The 27,908-nt window shown below is 41.5% G+C and overlaps 3 protein-coding genes and 1 long non-coding RNA gene across 5 annotated transcripts; 3 read left to right on the top strand and 1 right to left on the bottom strand.

The window, feature by feature from the left end:
* On the top strand, window positions 1-9,942 carry slc17a5 (solute carrier family 17 member 5). The gene is made up of 11 exons (XM_037781409.1): window positions 1-276; window positions 2,521-2,717; window positions 2,969-3,202; window positions 3,478-3,565; window positions 3,834-3,920; window positions 4,776-4,894; window positions 6,008-6,169; window positions 6,918-7,050; window positions 7,158-7,305; window positions 7,523-7,613; window positions 8,809-9,942. Exons 1-11 carry the CDS (start codon window positions 198-200, stop codon window positions 8,944-8,946), a joined length of 1,476 nt encoding a protein of 491 aa, XP_037637337.1. The 5' UTR covers window positions 1-197; the 3' UTR covers window positions 8,947-9,942.
* LOC119495173 lies at window positions 5,798-27,793 on the bottom strand. The gene is made up of 4 exons (XR_005208379.1): window positions 27,429-27,793; window positions 9,890-9,954; window positions 6,945-7,071; window positions 5,798-6,132 (listed from the first exon to the last, which is right to left on the bottom strand). It is a non-coding gene; the product is annotated as an uncharacterized LOC119495173 (long non-coding RNA).
* Window positions 12,955-21,062, top strand: eef1a1a (eukaryotic translation elongation factor 1 alpha 1a). The gene is made up of 8 exons (XM_037781408.1): window positions 12,955-13,091; window positions 15,469-15,663; window positions 15,756-15,935; window positions 16,118-16,414; window positions 17,587-17,737; window positions 18,674-18,930; window positions 19,060-19,294; window positions 20,218-21,062. Exons 2-8 carry the CDS (start codon window positions 15,520-15,522, stop codon window positions 20,340-20,342), a joined length of 1,389 nt encoding a protein of 462 aa, XP_037637336.1. The 5' UTR covers window positions 12,955-13,091; window positions 15,469-15,519; the 3' UTR covers window positions 20,343-21,062.
* cgas (cyclic GMP-AMP synthase) lies at window positions 21,311-25,226 on the top strand. Of its 2 annotated transcripts, XM_037781407.1 has the most exons (6): window positions 21,311-21,827; window positions 21,930-22,163; window positions 22,740-22,953; window positions 23,636-23,893; window positions 24,029-24,128; window positions 24,256-25,226. In XM_037781407.1, the coding sequence occupies exons 1-6, from the start codon at window positions 21,348-21,350 to the stop codon at window positions 24,584-24,586; spliced, it is 1,617 nt and encodes a 538-aa protein (XP_037637335.1). In that variant the 5' UTR covers window positions 21,311-21,347; the 3' UTR covers window positions 24,587-25,226. The 2 variants fall into 2 exon arrangements, with proteins under 2 accessions (XP_037637335.1, XP_037637334.1); XM_037781406.1 differs by having other exon boundaries at window positions 21,311-22,163.
* Window positions 27,794-27,908: the final 115 nt, after the last annotated feature.

The following is a 27,908-nucleotide window of genomic DNA, read 5'->3' on the forward strand; positions in this document are numbered from 1 at the left end:
TACAAGAGCCGGCTCAAAGAACCGGCTCGTTCGTGACCAACACATCACCAGACTCGTCACGTGACGTCAGTTCGCTTGTAGTGTAGTTGAGCTCAGCAGCTGTTAGCTTCCTGCTGCTGCTGCTGCTGCTGCTGTTGTTGTTGTCCGGTTCAGTCTGTGATGCTCTAGACTCTCACAGCTCACCGGTTGACTGGAACATGGAGCGGTACGGGTCGGACACGGAGGGGGACGAGACACCGCTGCTGCACCGAGGACACGAAGACAAAGTCCAGAGAGGTGAGACAACTAAGACATGTCCAGCTAACACAGCTAGGAGTTAGCTGGTTAAGAAGAGAGCTGCATCTCAGACAACATCCCTCTAACAGATGCTGCCTTTATTTAACCTGTTTCTCTTTGTTTGCTCTTTGTTTGACTCATTAATGATTACATGAACACCTGCACCATATTAATGTATATATATATATAATTTTATATATATATAAATTTATATATATATATATATAATTATATATATACATATATATATATAATTATATATAATTATATATATATATTTATATATATATATACATATATATATAATTATATATATATATATGTATATATATAATTATATTATTATTATATATATACATATATATAATTATATATATATATATGTATATATATCATTTTATTTATATATATAATTGTAATTGTATATGTAATTGTATGTAAACATAAAAACAGCATTAAGTCAGCTAGTAGAGTCTCTAACATTAGTGTTATTAGTTCAAGTCTGTTGTATTGTATTACAGTAGAGTGTTCAGGTGTTATTGAGTCCAGCTGTTTACATTTAGCTACCACAACTGTTATCTAACTCGTGTACAGACGCAGGCTGCATGTTTCTGTCAGCCAAAGTAAATCTGAATATAACCCTAACCCGCCCTGTTTCCTTTGTACATTTTAATACGCCACTAATTTAAGGAACATCTGCCCTGGGCTCATATCATAAGACACACCTATTGTGTACCTGAGCTATGAGTCTTGTGTTTGCACACCTAGAGTCAGTTTAATGAAAATGCCAGTGTAAATGTCATGCAAAGTCTACATATTAAAGTTATAGTAGCTCTGAGAAACAAAGGAGAATGTTTGCCTCGTTTAAACTAATTATATTTTCTGTGTAAATACTGGAAACCTTCTAGATAAGAACACTAAAGTTTGTTATGTCATTGTGTTTTATATAACAAATGAGAGAGTAAGTGCTTTCCAGTTTTTACATGAGCAATATAGTATCAGTGGTTAACATAATGACTGTCATATACATACAAGTCGTTGAACCTTGAGCAAAATCCAGACTTATCATAAACCAAAGTTTAATTGTGCAGGATGTACAGGATCATGGGCCTGCGGTGGATGACTTTGTGGCTTGGTGTGATGAGTCTTTCCTCCATCTGAATGTGTCTAAAACGAAAGACATGAAGTCACCACCAAGTCCAACTGTTGTTAAAGGTGTTGACATTGACCTCGTAGAGAGCTATTTATATTTGGGTATTGTTTTTGATGACAAACTGCACTTTGAATGCCATGTTGATGCTGCCTCTTAAAAGGTCCAGCAAAGACTTTTTTTCAGAGAAAAATGAAGTCTTTTGACATTTCTTCTGAGATGATGACTCTCTTTTACAGATGTTTTATTGAATCTGTTTTAACCTTTTGTATTATTGCTTGGTTTGGAAATCTAAATCTGTCTAACAACAACAGACTTGGTATTCTTGTTAAAATGGCCAGTAAGATTGCTCCTGGACATTTATAACAGATCAGGACATGTATAACAGGTCCTTAGAAGGGATAATTCCAGCTTTTGCCCTCTGGACGTCGTATCAGGGAACCCTTAGGAGAACTAAAAGATTCCACGTCTCCTTCATCCCATGTGTTATCAATATGGTCAATAGCATATAGCACTCTGGCTGCACTTTTTGCTCTTCCGCTGCACTATTGCACATTTGTATAAGTGTACTTGGGTACAAATTCCCATTTCCCTGCTCTAGCTCTGCGTTTTATTGTGTTGAAGTGTCGTTTATGTTGCCTTCATTTTCTGTTTTATGGGAACCCCGGCTGCAAAGCAAATTTCCCCTCGTGGGACGATAAAGATAACCTGTCCTAATTATGAAAATAAATGGGACAAGACGTGAAAACGAAATGTCCAAATGAAGTACTGAAACAACTAGTCGTTCTGCTGAATGACTGGAAATGATTTAATTGGCTATACGTTTCAGTTTACAGCAGAATTAGCATGCTGTTGTGGTTTTTCATAATAAATTAGTACTATGTCTATTTCTGGCTGCAGATTAGAATGAGTAAGAGATCTGAAGTTAAAACGTTTGGCTCTAGGAACTGATGATGATGATTGAGAAAATTTGTTGGAACTATGGATTCACAGTTGCAGTCCAATAGAAGTTAGACTTGATGGTTTATATTCAGTGAGTAAACAAGGAAAAGATAAAAAAGTGCCATCATTTCTGTCTCTCTCTCACCCCGTAGCCCCAGCATGCTGCTCATCACGCTATGGCCTGGCACTGCTCTCCTCTTTTGGCTTCTTCGTGGTCTACTCCTTGCGGGTGAACCTCAGTGTGGCCATGGTGGACATGCTTAACAACACCCACCAAGCCAGCACCAACCACAGCGACTCAGTGTGTCCCGCTCATGCCAACCCTCCACGGCCTAAACACAACCACACGGTGAGTGCCAGAACGTGACGGCAGCTGAGTAAAACAAATGTTGAAAATCGGTTGAACTGTTTTATACAAACTGGTTTTGAAGAATTTGAGTGGCACATTTGCTGCCTGAAAAGACTCAGAGGAATTAAAATGTAGTGTAGTTTAAAGCGCTTTGAGTGGTCGGAAGACTAGAGAAGCGCTATATAAATGCCAACAACTAGTCCTATAGAACAAATCTAATTCCTAATACAACTCAACCTCTCTCCTCACAGGCCAGTACGTACGACTGGGACTCTGAGACACAGGGTTTGATCCTGGGCTCCTTCTTCTACGGCTACATCCTGACACAGATCCCCGGGGGCTACCTGGCCGGCCGCTATGGACCGAAGTGGCTGTTGGGCTTTGGAATCCTGGGAACTGTAGTTTTTACGCTGCTCACCCCTGTGGCTGCTGACCTGGGTGCAAGCTACCTCATCGCTGTCAGGGTGCTGGAAGGGATAGGAGAGGTAGGTTGTCATGAAGACTCAGAAAATAGAGCTGAAATTACGTGTGGAAGCTCGTTGTTTGTAACGATAAGCATGAGCTGTACTGCAATCAAATATAAAATGTGCTTTATTTTCCTAAGCTAGTGGTAATAAAATGTATCTCTGAGTATCCATTAATCAAGTGAGTGTTAATAACAACATCTTAATGGAGTTCTAGACAGCCAGACAAACTAATACAGATAGATAGATAGTTATATGTGCACTCCTGTTGATTCTCTCGCTGTGTTTGTCTTCAGGGAGTGACATTCCCTGCAATGTACACCATGTGGGCAGCGTGGGCCCCACCGCTGGAGAGGAGCCGACTGCTCACCATTTCCTACATTGGTAAGACACAGACACTCCGGGTACAACGTCAGTTTGGGCTGCAATTAACGATGATCTAGATCTAGGCACTGTGTGAAACTTGCTCTGATATATCCCCTAACCATGTGTTCTTAAGAGGCTGGTCTCAGCCACCTCTGCACGGCGTCATCTGTCACATAATTGTTAGTGTCGACTTGTCGCTCTCTGTATATTCATCATTCGGTAATTACACTATGTGCATTCAGACAGCTGTGGGATACAGATGTTTGTCTTCTCTCTTCCATCCCAGGAGCCCAGATGGGGACGGTTATATCTCTTCCACTGTCTGGTCAAATCTGCTTCTACCTGGACTGGACCTACATCTTCTATATATTTGGTAATACACTCATACATATACTTTATTACTCAGTCATGAGGTGATTGTTTAGACAGCTACTCTGTGGTGAAGTGTTGTAGGAGTTGTGGTGCACTAATTTTCCCTCAATCTTTTTGTTTCTTATTTTATTTTGATATTTTTGTTTCATTTTTGAAAGAAACCATTAACTAGAAAGATTTCAGGTCATAAAAGTGCCGTCATGAATACGTTTTGTAAACGTCACATCACAGCAGCATGTGGAGCCCTGCACTGCACAAACACCGTATCGTATTTGCATGACTGATGATGTCTGATCTTGTCTGATTGGGAAAGTGCACATGATAAAATGTCTAATGAAGTCGCTGCCGGTCGTCTCTCTGACCTCGAGTGGCCTCTCCATTGATTAGTCACAGATTGCCGTTTTAACACTTCTCCAACACAGCGCTCCTTTTAAGCCTCAGACGAGCTGTTTCCAGCTTCTGTTCCTTTGTTCCTCTTTGGTTTGTGGAAACGATGAGTCAGCAGGTTGAAGAAGAAAATGTGCTCACAGATGAAACCGTTACAGAAGTCCCACTTTATTTTCTTGTTAACCTGGTGAACTAATGCCACTACTACTAATTTAACTCCACCTCTAAACCACTTTGTAAACGTTAGTGTTAACAAACACACCTATCATTGTCAGTGGACACCTGTAATGTAGAGTTAATGAGACCTTAGTCTGGTTTCAGGCCACCAAAACACAGTGTCTACTCATCACATCATTATAATAAATGCAACTGCTGACTACGTACAATCTATAAAGTGATGAAGGATTTCTGCTAGATGAATGTTGACCTGTGGTAAAAATGTGCTTGCTTGCTTGTTTTGTGTGTCCAGGTGCTGTTGGCCTGGTGTGGTTCGTCTTGTGGGCCTTCCTCGTCTTTGACAGTCCAAACACTCACCCACGGATATCAGAGCAGGAGAGACTCTACATCACCAACTCACTCAAGAACGAGGTAACGCCAGAAACTATTAAGTCTTATATCACTAGTCCAACCAATCAGATCGCTTGATTTGAGCTACCCGTTTTATAACAAATAATATAAACTCCAAGAAAGTAGAATTTCTTCAGTTTCTTTCTTTTGATTGATTTCTTTGAATATATAGCTGTTATTAACATTGGTAGATGGTACAATGGTAGACTATATCCCTAATTGCTATTTTGATGTATTGTTTCTTCACTCTATTGCTGAGACAAAAGCAGCAGAGGGCTTGCAGGCATGTCTGGTCCATCAGATACTTGTGTTACATAATCTCAGTGTATTGTAGCTTTTGATCCTCTTATCTGTCTTCCTCAGCTGTTGAGTCACAACACTCACATGACTCTGCAGTTTATAATGACATTCACACACTGGCTCATGACTCTTAATGCCATTGAAGACAGTGTGACAAAGTTTAGCTGTTTGATTCTTACCCCACTTCAAAACGTCCCAACCATCCCTTCAATGTTGTGTTCTTGGTTATTTTCTGATTCAAAACACTGCAATTGAATCAAACAGCTAAACTTCATCACACTGTCTTCAATGGCATCAAGTGTGTCCAGAGTCATGAGCCAGCCACTGAATGTCATTATGAACTGCAGAGTCATGTGAGTGTTGTGACTCAACAGCTGAGGAAGACAGATAAGAGAATATAATGCTGTAATACACTGAGATTATGTAACATTAGTATCTGATGACTGTATTGGACCAGAAATGCCTGCAAATCCGAATTATCCCCTTTAAGTAGGAAAACATATTTGCATTTTTCTGGCCAGCAGGGGGAGGAAAATCTAACACAAGAAATAAAACCACCAGTATATGCAATAGAGGAAAGGTGGAAGATAGACAGGCAAGAGACATAAATAATAAAACAACATATAAGGTATATTGCCATTTATTCGGATCAGTTAAGACACATGCTATTGGTAGAACAGGATTTATTTTTTGTACATTTGCAATGCAAATCACACATCTGAACAAAGTTGAAATTAAAATGACTAATAATTGGGCATAAAATAATTGCAGATGCATTAGTTTGGAACTTCCTGTTCAATATAGTCTCTCTTTTCTACTTCCTGTGTGTCCCAGCTGTCCACCTCAGCAGGCAACATCCCCTGGCGAGCCATAGTGACGTCCAGACCGCTGTGGGCCATCGTCGTGGCTCACTTCTCCTACAACTGGACCTTCTACACCCTCCTCACCCTGCTGCCAACCTACATGAATAAAGTACTGGGATTCAGCATACAGCAGGTGAGATCAACATCACATACAGACAGCCATCCATGCTCAGAGGGGCTGGCAAACACTAAAAGGAAGAGTCAAATAAGGGCTCAAGACAATGTTCATGGTCATGCATCTTTGAAACCTTTTTTCTAGTACATTTTTATTTGGAGTATATGAACTTAACTTAAAACTAGGATGGGTAATATATTGTATAAGGCAATCAATATCATGATTGTCTATAGTTAATCTTGATTAATAGCACATTTTTTATCTGTTCAAAATGTACCTTAGAGATTTGTCAAGTATTTAATTCTCTTATCAACATGGGAGTGGGCAAATATTCTGCTTTATGTAAATGTATGTATATATTTATTATTGGAAATCAGTTAACAACACAAAACAATGTGAAATATTGATCCAGAAACCCTCACAGGTACTGCATTTAGCATAAAAAATATGCTCAAATCATAACATGGCAAACTGCAGCCCAACAGGCAACAACAGCTGTCAGCGTGTCAGTGTGATGACTTGACTATGACTTGCCTCCAAACTGCATGTGATTATCATAAAGTGGGCATGTCTGTAAAGGGGAGACTCGTGGGTACCCATAGAACCCATTTACATTCACATATCTGGAGGTCAGAGGTCAAGGGATCCCTTTGAATATTACCATGACAGTTTTTTCTCACCAAAATTTAGCTTAAGTTTGGAGTTTATAATAACTATGTAATCATAATAATATCCATGTGCTATTGTCTCCTCCTGTCCACAATAGAACGGGATGCTGTCAGCTCTTCCTTACCTGGGCTGCGCTGTGATGGCCGTGCTGAGTGGACAGCTCGCCGATTACCTTCGGGAAACCCTCTCCTACCGCACCGTCATGGTCAGGAAGTCCTTCTCCCTTGTTGGTAAGGAATGGAGTCACGATTCTGTAATGAGGAAGATCATTTGGTTTTCTGTTGTCCATATGTTGCAAGGTTGTAGACCAATATCCCAAATTGTGCTGTGTCTGCAGGTATGATCGGGCCGGCGGTGTTCCTGGTGGCAGCAGGTTATACAGGATGTAACTTCACCTTGGCTGTGACCTTCCTCACCATCTCCTCGGCTCTGGGCGGAGTGTCGGCCTCTGGCTTCAACATCAATCACCTTGACATCGCTCCTTCGTAAGAAATTACCAACTCCTATTACTAAAATATCCCTCGTACTGTAAACATAACAGTGTAGCCGTGATTATACAGATGTTTAGGATCTCCTCCAGGTGTTAATAGATTAAGTTAATTGAAGTGAAAGCTGTTAAATTGTATTCAACCCTGTAGAAGGTTTATCGGGTTAATAACTAATCTGGACTTTTAACAATCAATGTACTTGATGTGTTTGTAGGTATGCTGGTATTCTCCTGGGAATCACCAACACCTTTGCCACCATTCCTGGCATGGTGGGACCAATCATAGGAGGAAGACTCACCACACAAGTAAGAAACTATCACACTTTATTAACTGCTCTGCACAGTGGGGTTGATTCAATTTGGGGGTTTTAATTTAAAATAATTTTGGCAAAATGCAGACACTCAGACCCTTAAAAGGATAGTTTGGGTGTTTTGAAGTGGGCCTGTATGAGGTACTCACACTTAGTCATTGATTTTAGTATGTTGCTGCTTGCAGACTAAGAGGTCACTCCAGGTGTCCTGACCTCCAATGTCCCTTACTGACCAGACAGTGTCCTTACTTTACCTTCCTGTCTAATTGGTTTAGTCAGTATAGATTAACATGTTGCTATGTGGCCACCAGGGGGCGTCAATAGTCCTTTATGAGAAGCAACACAGTCACATCCACACAGAGTGTTTCTGTCTGGCATGATGATTGATGATTAACCTGGTTGGTACTGGTTTCATTATTCATTTCTCTGTAAAGAGGACCTCCCTCCTCTCACCTTCCTCCTTACAGCACCCTCCTCTCTCTTCACCTCCCTCCTCTCTCTTCACCACCCTCCTTACAGCTCCCTCCTCTCTCTTCACCTCCCTCCTTACAGCTCCCTCCTCTCTCCTCAAGTCCCTCCTTACAGCTTTCTCCTCACCTCCCTGCTCCCTCCTTTCACCTCCCTCCACACAGCTTCTACCTCCCTCTTCAGCTCTCTCCCTCCACGCAGTCCCCTGCTCCTTCCTTTTACCTCCCTCCTCACAGTTCTCACCTCCTGCCGATTACCTCTCAGCACCTTCCTCCTTACAGCTCCCTCCTCTTTCCTCAGCTCCATCATAGCTCCCTCCTCTCTCAGCTCCTTCCTCACAGCTCTCCCTTCTCACCTCACAGCTCCCTCTTACCTCTCTCTTCTCAGCTCCCTCCTCAGCTCCCTCATCTCTCCTTACAGATCCCTCCTCCCTCACGTTTCATCCTCTCAACCCCCTCCTCTCTCCTCACCTCCCTGTCCTCCTTACAGGTCCCTCTTCTCCCTCCCTCCTCTCTCTTCACATCTCCCTCCACCTTTCAGCTCCCTCCTCCCTCCTTACAGCTCTCTCCTCTCACCTCCCTCTACTTTCCTCTTCACCTCCTAGGTCTCTCCTCACAGCTCCCTCCTCCTCCCACAAAGTGATTGTACTCTCTCTCCGGGATAATGAGTGAAACCCGTATTTATTTCAGTACTCACTGTTAACTGTGCTGATTGTGCTCTAGAACACCATAGAGGAATGGCAGAGTGTTTTCTACATCGCTGCTGCCATCAACCTGTTTGGAGCGGCGTTCTACACTCTGTTTGGCCGAGGAACGGTGCAGCCCTGGGCCGTCCACACATCCTACTCTCACGGAGACTGAGGCAGAAGACGAGTGCCGGACTCGTCCATTTGATGATTCTGATTGGTCAGGTGGACAGGTCTCAATTATGGTCTTATTCAACGGGTAATCAGCGAGAGGTGTGGTCCAGCTGTGCTGATAATTGTCAAAGCACGGCTGAGTAACAGTGAGTTACAGCCATAATACCCTCGAGGGATGTTCTTTACTGTGACTGCCAAGAGTCTGTTGACAGATAAACCCACAGTCACAGTAATGAACAAAGAAGACTGAAGTGAATATATCTTGGAGGCAAAAATAATCATTTAGCAGAGCAAATAATCACAGTATGCATCTCCAAGAAGTATCAGAGGAAGCTGTTATTATGAAGCTGAGCAAAAGGGATGTAGCCAGTTAGTTAGATAGCTACAGGTTATCTAAAAGCATTATGAACATGAGACTAAAACTGTGTATAAGGGCCATTGTAGGAAAAAATAATAATAATAATTACAGAGCCGGGGAAGGAGTGTAATATTCCGGGAAAAAACTCACAAATTTTGCGAGAAAAATACTGCAGTGCAAAGCTGTGGTAGACACCATCTAAATTCCATTGCTTCTAAAGTATTGTTTTTATGGTACGGTTCGCCTCGGAGCAAGGCGAAGATCTTGAAAGATACATATACACCTTTTCTTTCACGTTCTATGTGTTCTTTTATGAACATAGATAAATACTAATATTGTAGAAGTTACAGGGAAATAGAGACGAACAACTTCTATCTTTGGTTACACGGAGACGTGTCTTTTATTTCAGCACAGCTAACACTAAAAACCACCCGATAAGACGTTACTCGGAATACGCTGATACCTTAGTCACACACTGGGGGCGTCATGATCTTGATTCTAAATCGATCAAAATGAAAGCGAGTATTTGTTTTCTCCCCGCCTACTTGCGTGCGTCCTATTTCAAAGACGACACAGCGTAGCTTACCTGTAGCTGCACTTGGAGACACCGTGGCCTCTGCCGGAGTCGAAGAGGATGGAGAAACAACGGAACTGTAAAATGACAGAAAAACTACGGTTAGTAGGCTGCAGCAGATTTAGAAAGAAAACAACGCTCAGCAAACGGTTTGGCGATTTCAGCCGTGGTGGCGCTATCTCCACTTAAAATCGATCGTGTCTACATTTCTTTGTATGGTAGCTTGTGGGTGCCAACAAGGACTTCAGGTGAACCTCGTAAACTCAGAAATTAGCAGTTGTTGTAAAGTACCTTCCTGCTATTTAGTGGATCTTTTTGTTGTTTAACAGTTTGTTCCCTATTGACCCATTTAGACAATTTGCTCGGATCAATTGTTATTTCTGCCTCCAGAACACTTCTGCTTTAAAAGACTTTTTTAGCCAAGAACTCCACAGTAAACCCTCTTGAGTTATTGCCATAGTAAAAGTCTACACTCTTAAGAAGGATGTTTTCTTTCACTTGTGTATGTAAAGTTTGGGATAACACAATGTGCTACTCTGCGAACCATAACTAAGTGCCAATACATGTTGTTTTTAAGTGTTTAGATCGTTTGCCCCCCTAAAAAAATAGCATTTAACAAGAGACATGTCATCCCAAACTAGACACACAGAACGCACAAACACTTGTTTGGGAAAATGCCTTATAGTGAAGCCTCCTTAATGTTGATTTTTGATTGCAAATGGACCATTTTTTTTTTTTTTGTATTTACTTGTCATATGATGCCGTTAAGGGATTTTATGTGCACAACAATATGTATTGTCTTTTGGGGTTGTGTCCACCAGCCACCTCTTTTAGTTTAGGCAGCATATAGAAAGCACTAGGGGTGGGAAAAAAATCGATTCACCTATGTTTCGTGATTTTGAAATTGATTTTTTAATGCTAGAATCGATATATACCACTAATTTGTGAGGGAAATGTCTCTATTCTTTAATATATAATGTCTGACAATGACTGATATATTTAACTTCAGAACATCTCTGACTACATACTTACTACATACATGCTGACAATCAAACATTCTTACTGTATTCATTTAGATATTTTCCAAAGTCAAAGAAGTGTATGATTCAACTTTTCTCATGGTCTAGTGTTAAAAATATTAACAAAAATCGCAGTAAATTCTACTATCGAATCGCAATACTTAAAAACTGTAATACATATCGAATCGGCACCCAGGTATCGTGATATTAATGAATCTGGAGATAGGTGAATCGTCCCAGCCCTAGAAAGCGCGAGGCATTATATTTTCAATCACTAAGAAGAAGTTAAGCTGTTGGTGCTCTCAGCAGCTTTCTGATGAAGGGAAAAAAAATGTGCTTTAAAGAGGTTCCTGGTGGACACAGCCTTATTTTACTCACAGGATTTGCACTTTCTGTGTCAATTCTCAGGTATTTTACTTCTTAAAAGGTTTGAAAATGATGTTTGTTTACTTTTTACAGATTGAGGTATGTGTCCTCAGTTTTTAAGTGTCAAAAGAATTAGATCCCATTTTCTCATTTCAAAACAACAAAATATACCTGGTGGTAATTCTTTATCGTTACTTTTCATCTATGTTACCGGCTGATTAAATATATTATTTTCTCCATAAAGTTTGCACTCTTATCAGGTCACATGTATATAATAATGTATGTAATAATGACTATAGAGGGGTAAACTACAATCGAGCCGCAAAGAAAACATTTAGTCTTGGTTGTAATTTCTGTCAACAAGTAGCATCATCATCCCAATTTAGGATTAACTGCCTTATTATCTTAAACAGGGTCAAACAATTCAGGACTGTAGACTCATTGTTTCCATGAAGGATTCGTTTCGTTACTGATTTTTATTACTTCATTTTACCATTAGTGTCTCTATACAGACAACAAAGGGACTTTTTGTATGCTGAGAGGGTAATCATTGTAAACTTTGTCATGTATTGTAAATTCTTCCTTGTATACAGCTATGCTCAAATCTGATATTGTGTCAGGTTATTATTTCATTATATAGCCGCCGTCGCAACTAACGATGTGCTTTTCATTATTACTGTTCTAATTACATCTTTGAGTGAGTATGATGAAAAGGTGGAAGAGAAGATCTTCAAATCATCTGGACTATTAATGACCTTAAAAAGGTGCTAAATACGGGATTGACTGTCCTCCTTGCAATCTGCAACCTCACCGCTAGATGCAACCATATCCTACAAACTGCACCTTTAAAAAAAATCTAATAAAACTTAAATGTTAGAGTATCAAAGTGACCCAAAGTGCTTCATGCTAACAAGTACAAGTTCAGGGTTAGGAAAAGGCCAGTGACACAAGCTACAAAAACAGCCAACAACACAGATAAGAGTATACATGCTAATACACAATGAGAGGATGACAGGTTTCTCTCTTCACCCTTTTGGTAATGAACTCATCTACAGCGCACACAGTAATCCAACAAACTATAATATTCCCATGTGGGCTACTACTGGGGGAAAACCTGATTTAACTGAGTGCAGATCTATTTTAGTAATCCTTAACGTGCAGCAGCCTCTAGCTTCAGACATTTAATAACATCCCTATTAAATGTATGATAGGATTAACCTCTTCAACACATGATAACATCATTATTTACTGCATGTTGCTCTCCCTGGATCGTCATGATTAGCAGACAGAGCTGCAGACAGACAGACAGACAGACGAGCTCATCGGGGTTAATGTTAATCCAACTAGGGAGCGTCTGGAAAGGTGCGCGCTGCACCTGCTGCTGCTGCTGCTGCTGCTGCCAAACCATCACACACAGCCAACACAGGTAAAACCTAAACTTCTATTCCAAAAACTCTCTAGTAGTAGTGACCCTCTTCAGTTACTGGATATAATGCTGCAGCTACTTTTCTACAACGCCAGCCACAAGTCTTGAAGGTAACTACGTGCATCTGCTGTTTGTTTATGTAGTTCTAACCTACATAAAGTAATAATGCATGGCACTGTTACTGAACACAAGTTATGTCCTGACACTACTCTTCACTTCATGTCTCCGCAGGTGGAGGTGTCCGGTGATAAACTCGTAGTGATGCTGTAACCTCCAGCAGCGGGTGCGCGTAATTACGCAACACCCCCTCCTCCTCCTCTCTCTGTGTGTGCGCTAAAACCGGATCAGCCTCAACCTCTCCGATCCTGCACACAAACTGACACCGGCACCGGCCAGCTCTCAGGTACGACGCAGTCCAGCAGCCGACATTAACATTACGCACTGAGGGCATGTTGATGCATTGGATGCGATCAGGAACATGAACGTGTTTCTGCAGCGGCTCAGTCTCCGGAGGTGTTTTGGGAATTGTTGTTGTTGTTGTTGTTGTTGTTGTGATGCAGGAGAGAGGGCAGACGGCTGGTCCTTAATACGCATCCAGCAGGCAGATGATAGAACATGGCGGAAGGTTGACATTACCGTTAAATCCTTCATTCATCGCAGTGGCTGTAATATTTCTTTTAACGTGTTGTGCGCCGTTTGATCATATTTTGCACATTGACGCGCACTGCGGCAGCTGCTGTGACGTTCTACACGAGGGATGAGCTCCATGTAAATATTGTGTGTCCTGGAAGTGAGTTCACCTGAACCAGATCATGATGGGATTCATGTTCCAGTTGGATTAAAGCTGCCATCTACACTGGCCTTTTTCTACCTGCTGCAACCACATTCACATCAAATACATCCTCACAATTAGAAGATAGTGGTGCATGTGTTAGTTGTTGTTGTCAAGGGTATCACCATGACACTCCTGCAGAGTTAACAACACTGTTTACTCTCTCCCCCCATGCATTAACCTGTGTGCAGTGCACTGCAGTGTCAGAGAGAAATGGCTGCTGCACTATCAGTGGATAGGACCTGACAAAATGGTGGATTCTGGCTTGGAAATGAGGCTGTAGTTTAAAGTGTGAGAGGAGAGAGAGGAGGGAAACATTAGAGGCTTGTTGTTTGGATGCGTCGGTGCACAGCGGCGAGGGCAGGACAGGGCAGCAGGCTGGACGTGAAAGAGGAGAGCAGGGCTGTGGATGGATGGATGGATGGATGGATGGATAGGGAGTAGGAGGGGCAGAGGGGTTTTGGGACTTGGCGCAGTTTAGTAGCCATTGATACCCTAAATCCCTAATCTTCTGAGACACTCTGTTTAAGAAAACATCTACTGCCAGTTAAGAGTCGGCATCGTCAGTCACCTCAGTTCCACACAGTCAGCTTGCTTAAGAGCTGATGAGCTGAAGAAAGTAAACTCATGTCTCCTTCCTTGTGCAGCATTTCAAATTATTACTACGCCACTACTCCAGGGTCATTAGCACTCTACTAGTGTTTTCATCCCTTGTACGCTGCAATGCATTTGCTCAAACTTCGGCTGTGTGATGTTGCATTCGATCTGACGGTGTTAAATTACCAAAACACTTCAGCCTCTCTAACAAACCATCACTGTTTTGTTCCATCCTTAAAGCTGCAGTCAGGAACTTTGAGCAAATATGATAAAAAGTTGTTTTTATAAAACGGTCACTATATCCTGACAGTAGTGCATGAGACAGATAATCTGTAAATAAATCATGTTCCTCTGCCTCCTCCTAGTGTTTCTTCAACGCGCCCAGACCAATTACAACCAATCAGAGCCGAACAGTCTCTAAAGCAGCTGTCAATCACTGCTCGCGAAACCCGCGACCTCTGAACAAACGATCAAACTAGGCAGCGCTGATCATATATGAATCAATATCATGTTTTGAGGAGAGAAATAGGCATTACAGTAACAGAATATTGATTCATATTTGATCAGCGCTGCCCAGTTTGATCGTTTGATCAGAGTTTGCGAGTTTCCTTGTCGATCGCTTTGAAAGCGTCGCAACGGACAAGGAACGGCTGATTGGTGAAGTTGAAATGAGGAGTTATCTGATACGATACCTCCTCATCTCACTACCAACAGCAGGTTGGAGGAAGATCACCTGAAAGTTTACTGAGGCTACTGTTGGCTGTATAGTTTGTCATTTTCAGTAAATATCACAGTATAAAACCTGTTTTCTGTTTAAAAAACACAAACGTCGGAAGATAGCAAGTACTACTCACCCATCTTTTAAGTGGCTACGTCTCCAGTCTGATCTCAAGCTCACAGCTGATGGTACGTGGTTTGTTTACATGATGTAACAGCATATTTAACGGTGTGTGGACAGAGAGCGTCCGATCTTATCATGCTATAAGTAAACAAAAATACCACAAATCTATTTTCTTATTTTGTTGGTTTCTTATTCTGTCAATAAAAAGCCACAACAAGGTCGATATGTTTTCATCATTACATAAATTATTAGTTCTATGTTATTATAATAAAATATATAGATGCATCTCTAGAGGGTTCAGTGAGTCACCTGAACCAACGCAAACTATGCCTGTGCTGTCAGGAGATAGTGACCGTTTAATAAAAAATTGTAATCATTTGCTCAAAGTTTTACTGCTCACACAAAACCTTTTAAATATCCGTTAATCAGGATAACTAGTGCATGAAATGTTTCTGTTTCCTGCCCTGCGAACCATTTGTATACCGTACTAACTGTAATTTAACACTTCAGCTTTAGCAGACACAGACCGCCTCTTCGTGACTTCGGCCAGCTCCAGTCGTCATGGGAAAGGAGAAGGTCCACATCAACATCGTCGTGATCGGCCACGTGGACTCTGGCAAGTCCACCACCACGGGCCACCTCATCTACAAGTGCGGGGGCATCGACAAGAGAACCATCGAGAAGTTTGAAAAAGAAGCCGCTGAGGTGAGGAGACGCAGGATCGTCTTTCCTCAAGATCAGGACGATAAAAGCCACACCGACTATGAACTAATTACTATCCATCTGTTGTTTCTCAGATGGGGAAGGGGTCGTTCAAGTACGCCTGGGTGCTGGACAAGCTGAAGGCAGAGAGGGAGCGTGGCATCACCATCGACATCTCGCTGTGGAAGTTTGAAACCAGCAGGTACTACGTGACCATCATCGATGCCCCGGGTCATAGGGACTTCATCAAGAACATGATCACCGGGACCTCCCAGGTCTGTAACATGAGGACGCTCAGCCATTCTGTGTACCTTACATGATGTATGGTACAGTCTTTTAGTCAGCCTAGGTGCCTTTAGGATGAACCAATCCATCGTGAATTATCTCTGTTTAAATAACCAAAAAAGTCATAATGCAACGGTCAAAGCTAACAATGTCTTATTTTCTGCACCACCAGGCAGATTGCGCCGTGCTGATCGTGGCGGCTGGCGTTGGCGAGTTCGAGGCCGGTATTTCCAAGAATGGACAGACCCGCGAGCACGCCCTGCTGGCCTACACTCTGGGGGTAAAGCAGCTCATCGTGGGCATCAACAAGATGGACTCCACCGAGCCGAACTACAGCCAGAAGCGTTACGAGGAAATCGTGAAGGAAGTGAGCACCTACATCAAGAAGATTGGCTACAACCCGGACACCGTTGCCTTTGTGCCCATTTCAGGCTGGAATGGAGACAACATGCTTGAGCCCAGCCCCAATGTAAGTAGCACACATAAATGCAAATGCTACGAGGATGAGTTAGACGTACGCAGCCTTGAATTTGAATACTAATTTGTATATGTGCCAGAGATGGGAAGCTGTAGCTCAAAGACTAACCAGCTGCTGTGACTGTCAGTCCCAATCAGAGCAGCTAAACAGTTTCCTTGCGATCACCATAGAAGTGACCTTGTGCTCGGTATCTAAAGCAGCTCTATGTAACTACTGATCAACAGGGACCACTGTGGCAGTCGCACAGGTATAGGAGAGCCATTATATCATGAAGTTACACAGCAATATCTAGCTTAGCTTAGGTGCCAACATTAGCCACCATAAGCTAATGGTGACACCAGACCAAGTACAGCTGTAGCAGCAAAACCCCTGAGAGTTCACGTCTCACTCAAAAGGGTAAGATACTGTTATTTTTTTTAGGTTAGGTGTTCAGCATAAATTGCCATGGCGATCTACCCCGGTAAGAAGTGAACCACCTTCGTAGGACGGAAAACCCTGAAGTTACCTCGCTAACCACAAATCCTGCCTCGTAGTACAGGCCTCTGATTTAATCAGTTGCTCTCTTCTACGATGACCATGAGCTTAAAACCTCTTAACTAGGGATGGGGATCGAGACACGGTTCTATAAGGACCTGGTTCCAATTTTCTCAAAACCCAAAAATCAAAAAGGTCCGAGCTTATCGATACTGCTATCAAGATTGGTAGACGTCGTAACGTTATATTTCGAGAGTCATTTAAATCAAATTACTTGTGCACAAACATACATCAATTGTCTAATAAGGTTTTTGAATTCAATTGAATTGCTGTTAACCTAATCAAAGAAGAATTGCTCTCGTTGGTTGCCGTCATAGTTATCCGTTATGTTGAAGGGTCCTCTGTGTGTTCCTTTTCAAATAAATATCCAGCATCAGCAGTGAAATCAAACAGACGCACAGTTAAGTAACACAAGCAATATCAGTTCTGTTAAGAATTTATTGTTATCTTCTATTTCTACCAAATAATAGAAAAGTATCGGTAGCGGTATCGATAAAGACTTTTTTATAGTTAAACAGTCTCAAAAAATGGTATCAATATCAATAAAGACTAACGATCCCCTTCCCTACTCTTAACTGACAATAATTGTATAAGGTGTATAATATAGTACGTTATCTTCTTGTCTCTAGATGACATGGTTTAAGGGGTGGAAGATCAATAGGAAAGAAGGCAATGCATCAGGGACCACACTACTGGAGGCTCTGGATGGCATCCAGCCCCCCACCCGTCCAACAGACAAACCTCTACGTCTGCCGCTGCAGGATGTCTACAAGATAGGAGGCATGTAGCGCACTGAATAGGGGTGGGAAGAAAAAAAAAATCGATTAACCTATGTATAGCGATTTTTTTTGCTTCACTTGAGTCTGTGGAGGTAGAAGGAAGTTACCGCTTTTATTGTTGTAGTCTGAGTAACGGGACGTCATATCTGTTCTGTATCCGTCATCCAAAACAAACCGCGGTTGGCAGCAACGAGAAAGTAGAAAACAGCAGAGGGTCCGCGTGGATACAACCTGCAACCTCACATTTTTATTCCAAAGTGGTAAACACTACACATCCAGTAAAGTATGGAAACACTTTGGGTTTCACACATTGTAGGAAAAGCAGAGCTAGACATGATGGCTAAAGCCGCTGCTAACTCTGTCATGGACAGGAAACGTTATCGTATCGCGGTAACGTTCGGTCAAGCCGGCCGTCACTCTCATCTCCGTGGTCAAATCAGTCGACACTACAACTGTAGAGCACCCATATACTGACATTTATGTTAAATACAGTCAAACAGAGCTGTAATAAAGAGAACAGAGGGGACGGGGAAAGCTAGCGACGGACTTGGAGAAGTTAAATAATGCCTGACAATGACAGATATATTCAACTTCAGGACATCTCTGACTACATACATGCTGAAAATCAAACATTTTTACTGTACTAATTTAGATATTTTCCAAAGTAAAAGTCCCCAGAAGTGTATGATTCAACTTTTTCCCATGGTCTAGTGTTAAAAAAGTTGACAAGAATCGCAGTACGTGTAGAATCGCAATACATATCGAATCGGCACCCAAAGTATCGTGATAGTATAGAATCAGGAGATGGGTGTATCTCTTATGTCTTGTGAAATAGGCTCTCGAAACATGATCAGCGTGATTGATCAAAACATTGTAGGTCTGAACTGCATCAACGTTCCCTTTCATGCCCTTCATTGATTGCTCACTGTGCTCTCAGGTATTGGAACCGTTCCCGTCGGCCGCGTGGAGACGGGCATACTGAAGCCCGGCATGGTGGTGACCTTTGCCCCCGTCAACGTGACTACTGAGGTGAAGTCTGTGGAGATGCACCACGAGGCGCTGACCGAGGCCCTCCCCGGCGACAACGTGGGTTTCAACGTCAAGAATGTGTCGGTGAAGGACATTCGCCGTGGCAATGTGGCCGGCGACAGCAAGAACGACCCACCGCAGGAAGCTGCCAACTTCACTGCTCAGGTAGACGTCGCAAAAGGATCTATTTATAGAAATGAAACATGAGCATGATTAAATCAGCATGTGTTCTTTGACAGGAAAGAAATAGTCTTACTATGAATAAGCCATTCATGTTGTCCCTTTGCATTGTAGGTGATCATCCTCAACCACCCGGGCCAGATCAGTGCTGGTTATGCTCCTGTGCTGGACTGCCACACCGCTCACATCGCCTGCAAGTTTGCGGAGCTCAAGGAAAAGATCGATCGCCGCTCTGGCAAGAAGCTGGAGGACAACCCCAAATCCCTCAAGTCTGGGGACGCCGCCATCGTGGATATGGTTCCTGGCAAGCCCATGTGTGTCGAGAGCTTCTCCGAGTACCCTCCACTGGGTAAGTTCAAGTGTGGAGGATTTGTTGAATTTCAACAGCTCTCCCAAAACACTTTTTCCTCTAATTAAAGCAAAATCTCCCTTTAAGATGCATTTAGAACAGATTCATTTGCGATTAAATATTTTAATTGATTGACAGCCCCAGTTTTTGAACTTAATCATAAAAAAAACAACATCTGGGGAATTAACGCTAACGTTAGTTGATTCAGGAAATGAAGGGAAATTAATTGATAAGTGGTACACTACTTTTTAATCTTTGGGTTTGGAGGGAAGGTATTAAGTATTTTCAAGTGAAAAGGCCCAAGTCCAAGTTTTGGTGTTAAAGTCCAGGTCGAGTTACATGTCTTTTTAGATTTTGTTAAGTCGAGTCTAAAGTCATCAAATTTGTGACTTGAGTGGGACGCTCTGTGTCCACCAGATCCGGTGAGGACGCTAGGGGACGTGTTGATGTACCTTATCACAGAATGGACCTGATTGGTCCCTGGTTCTCTGCTTGCTGTTTCAAACAGAAAACAACATTGCAGTCTGCTCATAAACTTTCTGTTATTCCATCTAAACAATCCACCAAAATCTACTTCTGAAAACATTTTAGGCGAGAAATAGTCTGCTATGCCACTGCTGAATCTGGTTTCATTTTAGAACTAGTTTGTCAGCTTGGTCCAAGTTCCATGAGCCAGGTGTGTCACGCTGGACGGGCTCATTTGCATAAAGTTTATGCAAATACAGACGCTCTCCAACTCGCCACGACACTCCCATCATGCACTGGGTGACTGCTTCTCCTGCTTTCCATAGAAAATTAATGGAAAGCTTTGAGATGCTGGATCTGGTGGAAATGCGCCGTGACTTGAGTCCAAGTCATGTGACTCAAGTCCACACCTCTAAGTCATATCAGATGAAACTTCTTCACTCCTCTTCACCTTGCAGGTCGTTTTGCTGTGCGTGACATGCGTCAGACCGTGGCCGTCGGCGTGATTAAGGCCGTGGAGAAGAAGGTCTCCACCACCGGTAAAGTCACCAAGTCCGCCCAGAAGGCCCAGAGGACCAAATGAATGTTGTGCTACGCTGCCGACCCCAAGGTCTCCCAGGGCAGGACATCGGTCATCCAACTCCATTCGACAATTGGCTGCTTCAACTTAATAATCAAAGACTGGTTAATCATCACAATGCATCGCAAAAGCATTCGAAGGAAAGCACAACGTTTAGATCGTAATTCCTTGAGGCAGCACTCCTGACTTCAATTCAGTGGTTAGATCACCATAACTTACAATGTAATATCATACTGATAGTTTTAAATGTACACTGTTGATTCGGTTCATGTCAATACTTTTCCGTGACGTTGATATCGAGACGTTGAACCATTAGAGGTACTGAAGTGTATCACCGCTCTCGCTCTCTGGAGTGCAGGCACTGGTCTCTTTACATGGTACATGTTGTTGTCTTGCTTTTTAGTGTTTGTTTGCAACTACGTGGTGCTCTGTAGGAGCCTATGGCAAGATGTTATAAACTACGTTCTTCCAAGTAGTAGATTAGTAGTGATTTGTTGTGTTTAAGCTATAAAAAGCACTTAAAACAAATGGTCCACATGTGTACTTCCCAAGGGACTCTGAGTAGACCACCTGTTGATTCTTAAAGCACTTTGATTGGCATTTTGCTAACTTTGCACTTGCACTGGAGAAGCTTAAATTGGCATAAGCTACTGCACCTTACTGTAAGATGGCATGAGCCTCTTTGTAACATTAAACATGTTTCAATAAAAAGGTTGAGCTGTGTTTTTTTTGTTATTTTTTCCTGAGTGTGCTGCAGAGAAGTGACAGATGCATTGAACTTCCCCCCATCCTTTAAGACAAGTCTGACAAAAATCAGAGCATTCGTACTATACACACACTTGTGTCCACAAGATGGAGCTATTGGCATAGGAATACAATTTGGATCATATAAACAGATATTTACTAGAAACACTGAAGGGGCGTGTTATGAGGCGTGTTCTCATACAATCACCGGAAACTCTTTGAGTATAACTGAGAGAGCAGTTTCATTCCTCTCATTACAAAAACATGACAGGCAGAGGGAGACCACGTAGGGCAAAGAGTCCAGACACTGAGTGTGCCAAGGCTAAAACTAAACCTGAGGAAATGAAACGTATTCCTGTGGCTAGATATCCAGGGAAAGACTTCACAGAAGGGAAGGCGAATGGCATCACAAAGGAACAGAAACCAAAGGCGCAGAAAAAGACAAGCCACACAGAGGAGAAGCCATCTGTACAGAGCGCCTGTCAAGACAAGACCGCAAAACATCTCATAGAGGAGATCAAGAAGGAGCTAAGTACACCTACAGGGAAGACAAAGGCTCCTGTACTAGGCACAAAAGCCAAAACCTGTGCAGGCAGGGCCAAAACGACTGACCAATCTGCAGAGGAGATAAAGACAAAGCCAGACACAGCAAAGGATGCTCTGAAGACCCCAAAAGCAAAAAAATGTGGTGAGAAGGCCAAATCACCAGAACAATTTGCAGAGATGACGAAGGCGCAGCCAGAGGCACCAAAGGACGCCACGAAGGCTTCTATAAAGACCCCAAACGCAAAAACATGCGGTGGTAAAGCCAAACCACCAGGAAAAATCACAGAGATGCAGCCAGAGGCACCAAAGGACGCCACGAAGGCTTGTGTACCACGAGCCAGGTGTGAAGACAAAGTGGACTCTGTCCTCCACACAACTCTGGAAAAACTGAAGATTAAAAGGGACGACAGATCAGATGCTGCAGGAGTCGTCAATAAAATAGTTGACATTATAATTGCGCATTTGAAAGAGACCCATTGCTTTAAAGAAGTAGCAGAGCCACTACGTACTGGAAGTTACTATGAAAATCTAAAGGTAAGTCACTTTAGTCCGAGTTCCATCAAACCACCCGATTCGACTGTTATCAGGCCATTACATAGGCGTTATCAAGCACCATAGATGTGGGCCAGTAGGGGCCTACTACGCCTACTATGTTGTAAAGGTTAAGCTTAAAAGCAACATGTTCTAACACGTTGTAAAACTGAATGAAACGTCATGTTTTGAACACATATAAAAAGGCTTCTTTAGTTTTAGGTAATAATCTCCTGGTGAAAACCCTGTGTTTTGTGTCCCATCCATTGTCCCCAACCTACACCCCTTATGGAGTTTCACACTTTTCACCTTCTTTCGGTGATCTACCATGTGAATAGATGATAAAACATACTAATTGGTGTAGTAGGCCCCTATTGACCCACATCTATTGGGCTTATAGCGGCTGATAACGTCTATTTAATGGCCTGACAACAGTCTAATTGGCTGTTCAAACAAACACAATATGTGGTGGTGCGCAGCACTCAGATGAGAAGAAATGTACCCACATTTGGTACTTTGAACAATTATGTCAGTGTATAATCTGTGGTATATTTCACATTGATGTTTTTGTGCATACAGATTTCTGATCCTGATGAATTTGATGTCATGCTGCCCATTCCTGTCGACCGAGTGAACGTCAATCCGTTTGGGGATGACGGAGCCTTTTACAGTGTGGAATTAAAACGTGGCAAGAGCCCTCTGCAAAAATTTCAAAAGACGGACACTTTATCCGCCAGCGAAATGCTCAAGGAGTTCAGGGACGAAGTGAAGAAATGTGTCAAGAAACATACAGGTGAGTACCAAAAATTAGCACGATTTAATTGTTGGGTTTGTCAAATGCAGTTTGGGAATCAGTCTCTGTGGCTGGCAGAAACACCTTCACTATGATCAATCTAGATCACACACTACATGTACTGTAGGGCTGTAGGAAAATATCGGTACACATATTGCGATAGTATTGATTTTTAATTAACCTCTTAAAAATCCAACAGCCTGCCGGCCACTGTTCCGTCTATTGGAGGTTGTAGTGAGCTCAGTGTTAAAGCTAGAGTGAATATACTGGCATCATATGAAACATGACACAAAGGAGGCTAAAAAAACGCTCCGAACTTACGCTAAATATTGGCGAGGAAAAACTGGTATGGCCATTTTCAAAGGGGTCCCTTGACCTCTGACCTCCAGATATGTGAATGAAAATGGGTTGTATGGTTACCCACGAGTCTCCCCTTTACAGACATGCCCACTTTATGATAATCACATGCAGTTTGGAGGCAAGTCATAGTCAAGTCAGCACACTGACACACTGACAGCTGTTGTTGCCTGGTGGGCTGCAGTTTGCCATGTTATGATTTGAGCATATATTTTATGCTAAATGCAGTACCTGTGAGGGTTTCTGGACAATATTTGTCATTGTTTTGTGTTGTTAACTGATTTCCAATAATAAATATATACATAAATTTGGTTTGTTCTTTCAGAGTGGGAGGTGACAAGAAAGAAAGCAGGCTGCCCTGCAGTGACCCTGCTCACAACAGTAAAATCGATCACCATTTCACTGGATGTTGTTCTCAGTATCGTCGTCAAATCGAGCTGGCCACCTTTCACCAAAGAAGGCATTCAAATAGATGGCTGGCTGGGAACCAAAGTAAAGCAGCAATACAAGGGAATGCCGTATTATCTTGTCCCTAAATATGAAGGCAAGGGTACAGTGGAAAATGACGGGGTCCTTGCCAGGGGTAAGTCTGACTTATCTTTACATACACACCATACTGGGGCTTTCACATGAACTGTTTCATGAATGAAAACTAGAAAAAAAAGGGAAGGTTCAAGTTCCCCTACCCATTGAGTGTTTTGTCTTGTATAACACGCAGATATTTGGCGGGTTTCATTCTCACATGTTGAGAAGGCCATACTGAAGAATCACGGATCGGAGAAGACGTGCTGTGAGAAAGTCGGAGCACGCTGCTGCAGGTTAACATTTTAATATTCCTGAAGTGAAAGTACAACACTATAGATTTTTTCTATCACAGAAAATCATATAATTATTGTCCTCAAGGTAAGAATCCATAACCGTCTGTTCCTCCGTCTCTACATACAGGAAGGACTGTTTGAAGCTCCTAAAACACCTCCTCAGTCTGCTGAAGGAAAAGGACACTTCATTTGACAAGTTCTGCTCCTACCACGCCAAGACCACGCTCTTACACGCCTGCTGCTCCAGAACTAAAGACACTGAGTGGAGGGCCTCGAGTCTGAGCGACTGTTTTCAGCTGCTCCTGGAGGACTTTGTAGCCCATCTAGAAGTAGGTTTACTCCACAACTTCTTCATCCCAACTCAGAACCTGCTGTCTGGTCCCGGACCGAAGAAGTGCAATAGTCTGGCTCGTCGTATCAAGGAGGAATGTGACAACGGCTTTCCTATATTCAAGTGACAACTTCACAACAAAAATTAAGTGTTTGGCTTATAACTACTCCAGCCCCGAAGAGTTTGAAATAGAGATGCAGCGATTGCAAAACCGATGTTTAAAATTACAATTTGGCTGATACCAACGTTTTTGTTTATTTTGTTTTTGTGGGTTATTTTTGTGCTGGGAAACAAAGACATCTTCATTATAAAGAAAATAACTGAGCTGTTTTAAAGTCATTCAGCATTTCATCACATGGCCTTTGAATGAGCACATATTCAATCATACTAATTCATGAAACAACCTTTAATAAAACCTTTCACGTGAAAAATATTCTTTTTTTTTAAAAGCCTTTTCAGCTGCGATACAACTCCCTATGGCAATGTATTGCACTTCATGCCAGAGTCTTGTCCAGCCATTGGCTTCTTCTCGGAACCAGCAGCTGGTTACTGTTGTCCGAGACCGACCGCAAATATCAAACAACATTTAGCCGGCGCAAAATTGATGTAACACAACAGATAAACATCGGCCACTGCCATCGGAGAATGTCATCTTATTTGCAGATGGGCCTATCTTACACAATTTATTTCTAACAATTCCATTCTTGTGTCTAACAAATATATTTTAACCTGAACTTGTTTTTAATAAATGTCTTCTTTTTCTCATATTTTTGGCTTATTTATTGTTTGTTAAGTACTTTGTAACTTCATCGTGGGAGGTGCTACATTTATGTCAAAGAAAGAAAATCTAAATTTAATCTGCCAATTAATAACCGTCTTGCAAGGTATATGCAGGAATCCTGAAGTTAAATTTGATACCTTTCAGGATCTCTTTTTAGGACCCTTTTCTCACATTTTCAGACCTTATCGCCACTTTGAGTTATAAACGGGTACATCAGCGGCAAACTTTAACTTAGATTTACTGTACAAAAAATTCATTAAATGTAATAAAAATGTCTCAAAAATGTCATGCAATAGTATGCCATAAAAATATCATGATAAAGTATTTCATGAAATGTAATAGAAAAGTCTTGTATCGTATATGACATGAAAAAAGTCATTCTAGTATGCCACAAAAATGTCATATTTGAGAATTTTCATTTTAATTTATTTTGCACAAATTACGAGTAGACAAACATAACAAAAAAACCCCACCATGTATGTATGTATGTATGTATGTATATATATATACATACATACATACATACATATATACATATATATATACTACACTATAACTTTTTATGACGTTTTATGACTTTTTTCTACATACTATACTACGACTTTTCTCAAAATACTATACTGTGAATTTTTTCCACATACTATACTATGATTTTTTTTACATACAATACTATGACTTTTATGACATGATAAAGTATGACTTTTTTGTCATTTTTTCAGCATACTATACTATGACTTTTTTTTCAAAATACCACAACATGACTTTTTTGGTAACATTTTTCGACATACTATACTATGACTTTTTTTTCATGAAATTTTTGGACATGCTATACTATAACTTTCTTCATGAAATTTTTTGACGTACAATACTATGACTTTTTTTCATGAAATTTTTCGACATATTACACTGACTTTTTTTGCGAAACTTTTCAAAATACTTTACTATAACTTTTTTCATGACATTTTTCGACATACTAATATATATTTTTGGTGAAATTTTTCTACATACAGTACTATGACGTTTTTTCATGGAATTTTTCGACATACTATATGACTTTTTGCATCAAATTTTTCGACAAACTATACTATGATATTTTTTGGTGAAATTTTTCGATATGCTATACTATGACTTTTTTTCATGAATTTTTTCAACATACAATACTAGGACTTTTTTCCATGAAATTTTTCAACATGCAATACTATGACTTTTTTTCATTCACTTTTTCGACATACTATAAATGCTATGACTTTTTTTTCATGAAATTTTTCGACATGCTATACTATAACTTTCTTCATGAAATTTTTCAACATACAATACTATGACTTTTTTTCATGAACTTTTTCGACATACTATACAATGACTTTTTTTCATGAACTTTTTCGACATGCTATACTATATTTTATGGTGACATTTTTCGACATATTATACTATGACTTTTTTTTTCATGAACTTTTTCAACATACAATACTATGACTTTTTTCCATGAAATTTTTCAACATGCAATACTATGACTTTTTTTCATTCACTTTTTCGACATACTATACTATGACTTTTTTTCATGAAATTTTTCGACATACTATACAATATTTTTTGGTGAAATTTTTCAACATACAATAAATGCTATGACTTTTTTTCATGAAATTTTTCAACATAATATACAATGACTTTTTTTCATGAATCTTTTCGACATGCTATACTATAACTTTTTTCATGACATTTTTCGACATACTAATATATATTTTTGGTGACATTTTTCAACATACAATACTATGACTTTTTTTCATGAACTTTTTGGACATACTATACTACAATTTTTTGGTGACATTTTTCGACATACTATACTATCCACCTTATTCTCAGGGGCGTTACTGTAGAAATGATTGTGGCCGTAACTAACGGTGAGGTAGCGGCAGTAGCAGTAAACTAGTTAGTCCTGTAGGCTAACCGTAGTGACTAACCGCCAACGGCGCTACTTTTCAAAGTAATTCGCCGTCAATTTAGCAAATCCTGCTTTATTCTTTAACAGATCTGTAAGTAACGTTAAACTGGCACTTTCTGAAATGTCATTGCGGAGCTGTGGTACGCTGTTCCGTACACGTTATTCCAGACGTGCAAACAGCGTCTGTGTTGACAGAGTTGCTGCTGCAGTGCCGAGCAGCAGAGGAGGCCATCTCTGGCCAACACTTACCGGAGCTGATATGTCCGCAGCGGGGTCTGGTTTCTGGGCCCTCGGTGGTGAGTTTTCTCTCCGTTTCCAGGCTGCCTTTCACCGCTGTGGGGTCCTGTAAGTTTCTCCCGGCTCCACTGTCCTCACTGCCAACGACAGGATGTCCTCTACCAGTGTTTACTGGCTGTGGTCCTCTCTCTGCTACAGCTCCACTGTGACCCGGCTCATCGACGGTCTCCTCCAGCGGCAGACGGATGTGTACTCCCGACTAACGAGTCTCGAGCCTGGGTAGCAGCAGCTGCTCTGGACGGTCCTGGTTCACCCTGTCCTCCCTCCTGGGCGTCTGGTGTCAAGGCTCGTTAAAAGGACCCGGTTCGGTACCGGTGGTGATGACATCCAACTGGAGGGCCCAGAAAGCGCCGTCAGTTCCACCGTTTTCACCGGGCTAACCGTCTCCTTCGACGGGTCCTCCCGGGTGAAAACGTGCCCGGTTGTCCCTCT

Source organism: Sebastes umbrosus, chromosome 10 (assembly GCF_015220745.1).
Source record: "Sebastes umbrosus isolate fSebUmb1 chromosome 10, fSebUmb1.pri, whole genome shotgun sequence".
Taxonomy (NCBI): domain Eukaryota; kingdom Metazoa; phylum Chordata; class Actinopteri; order Perciformes; family Sebastidae; genus Sebastes; species Sebastes umbrosus.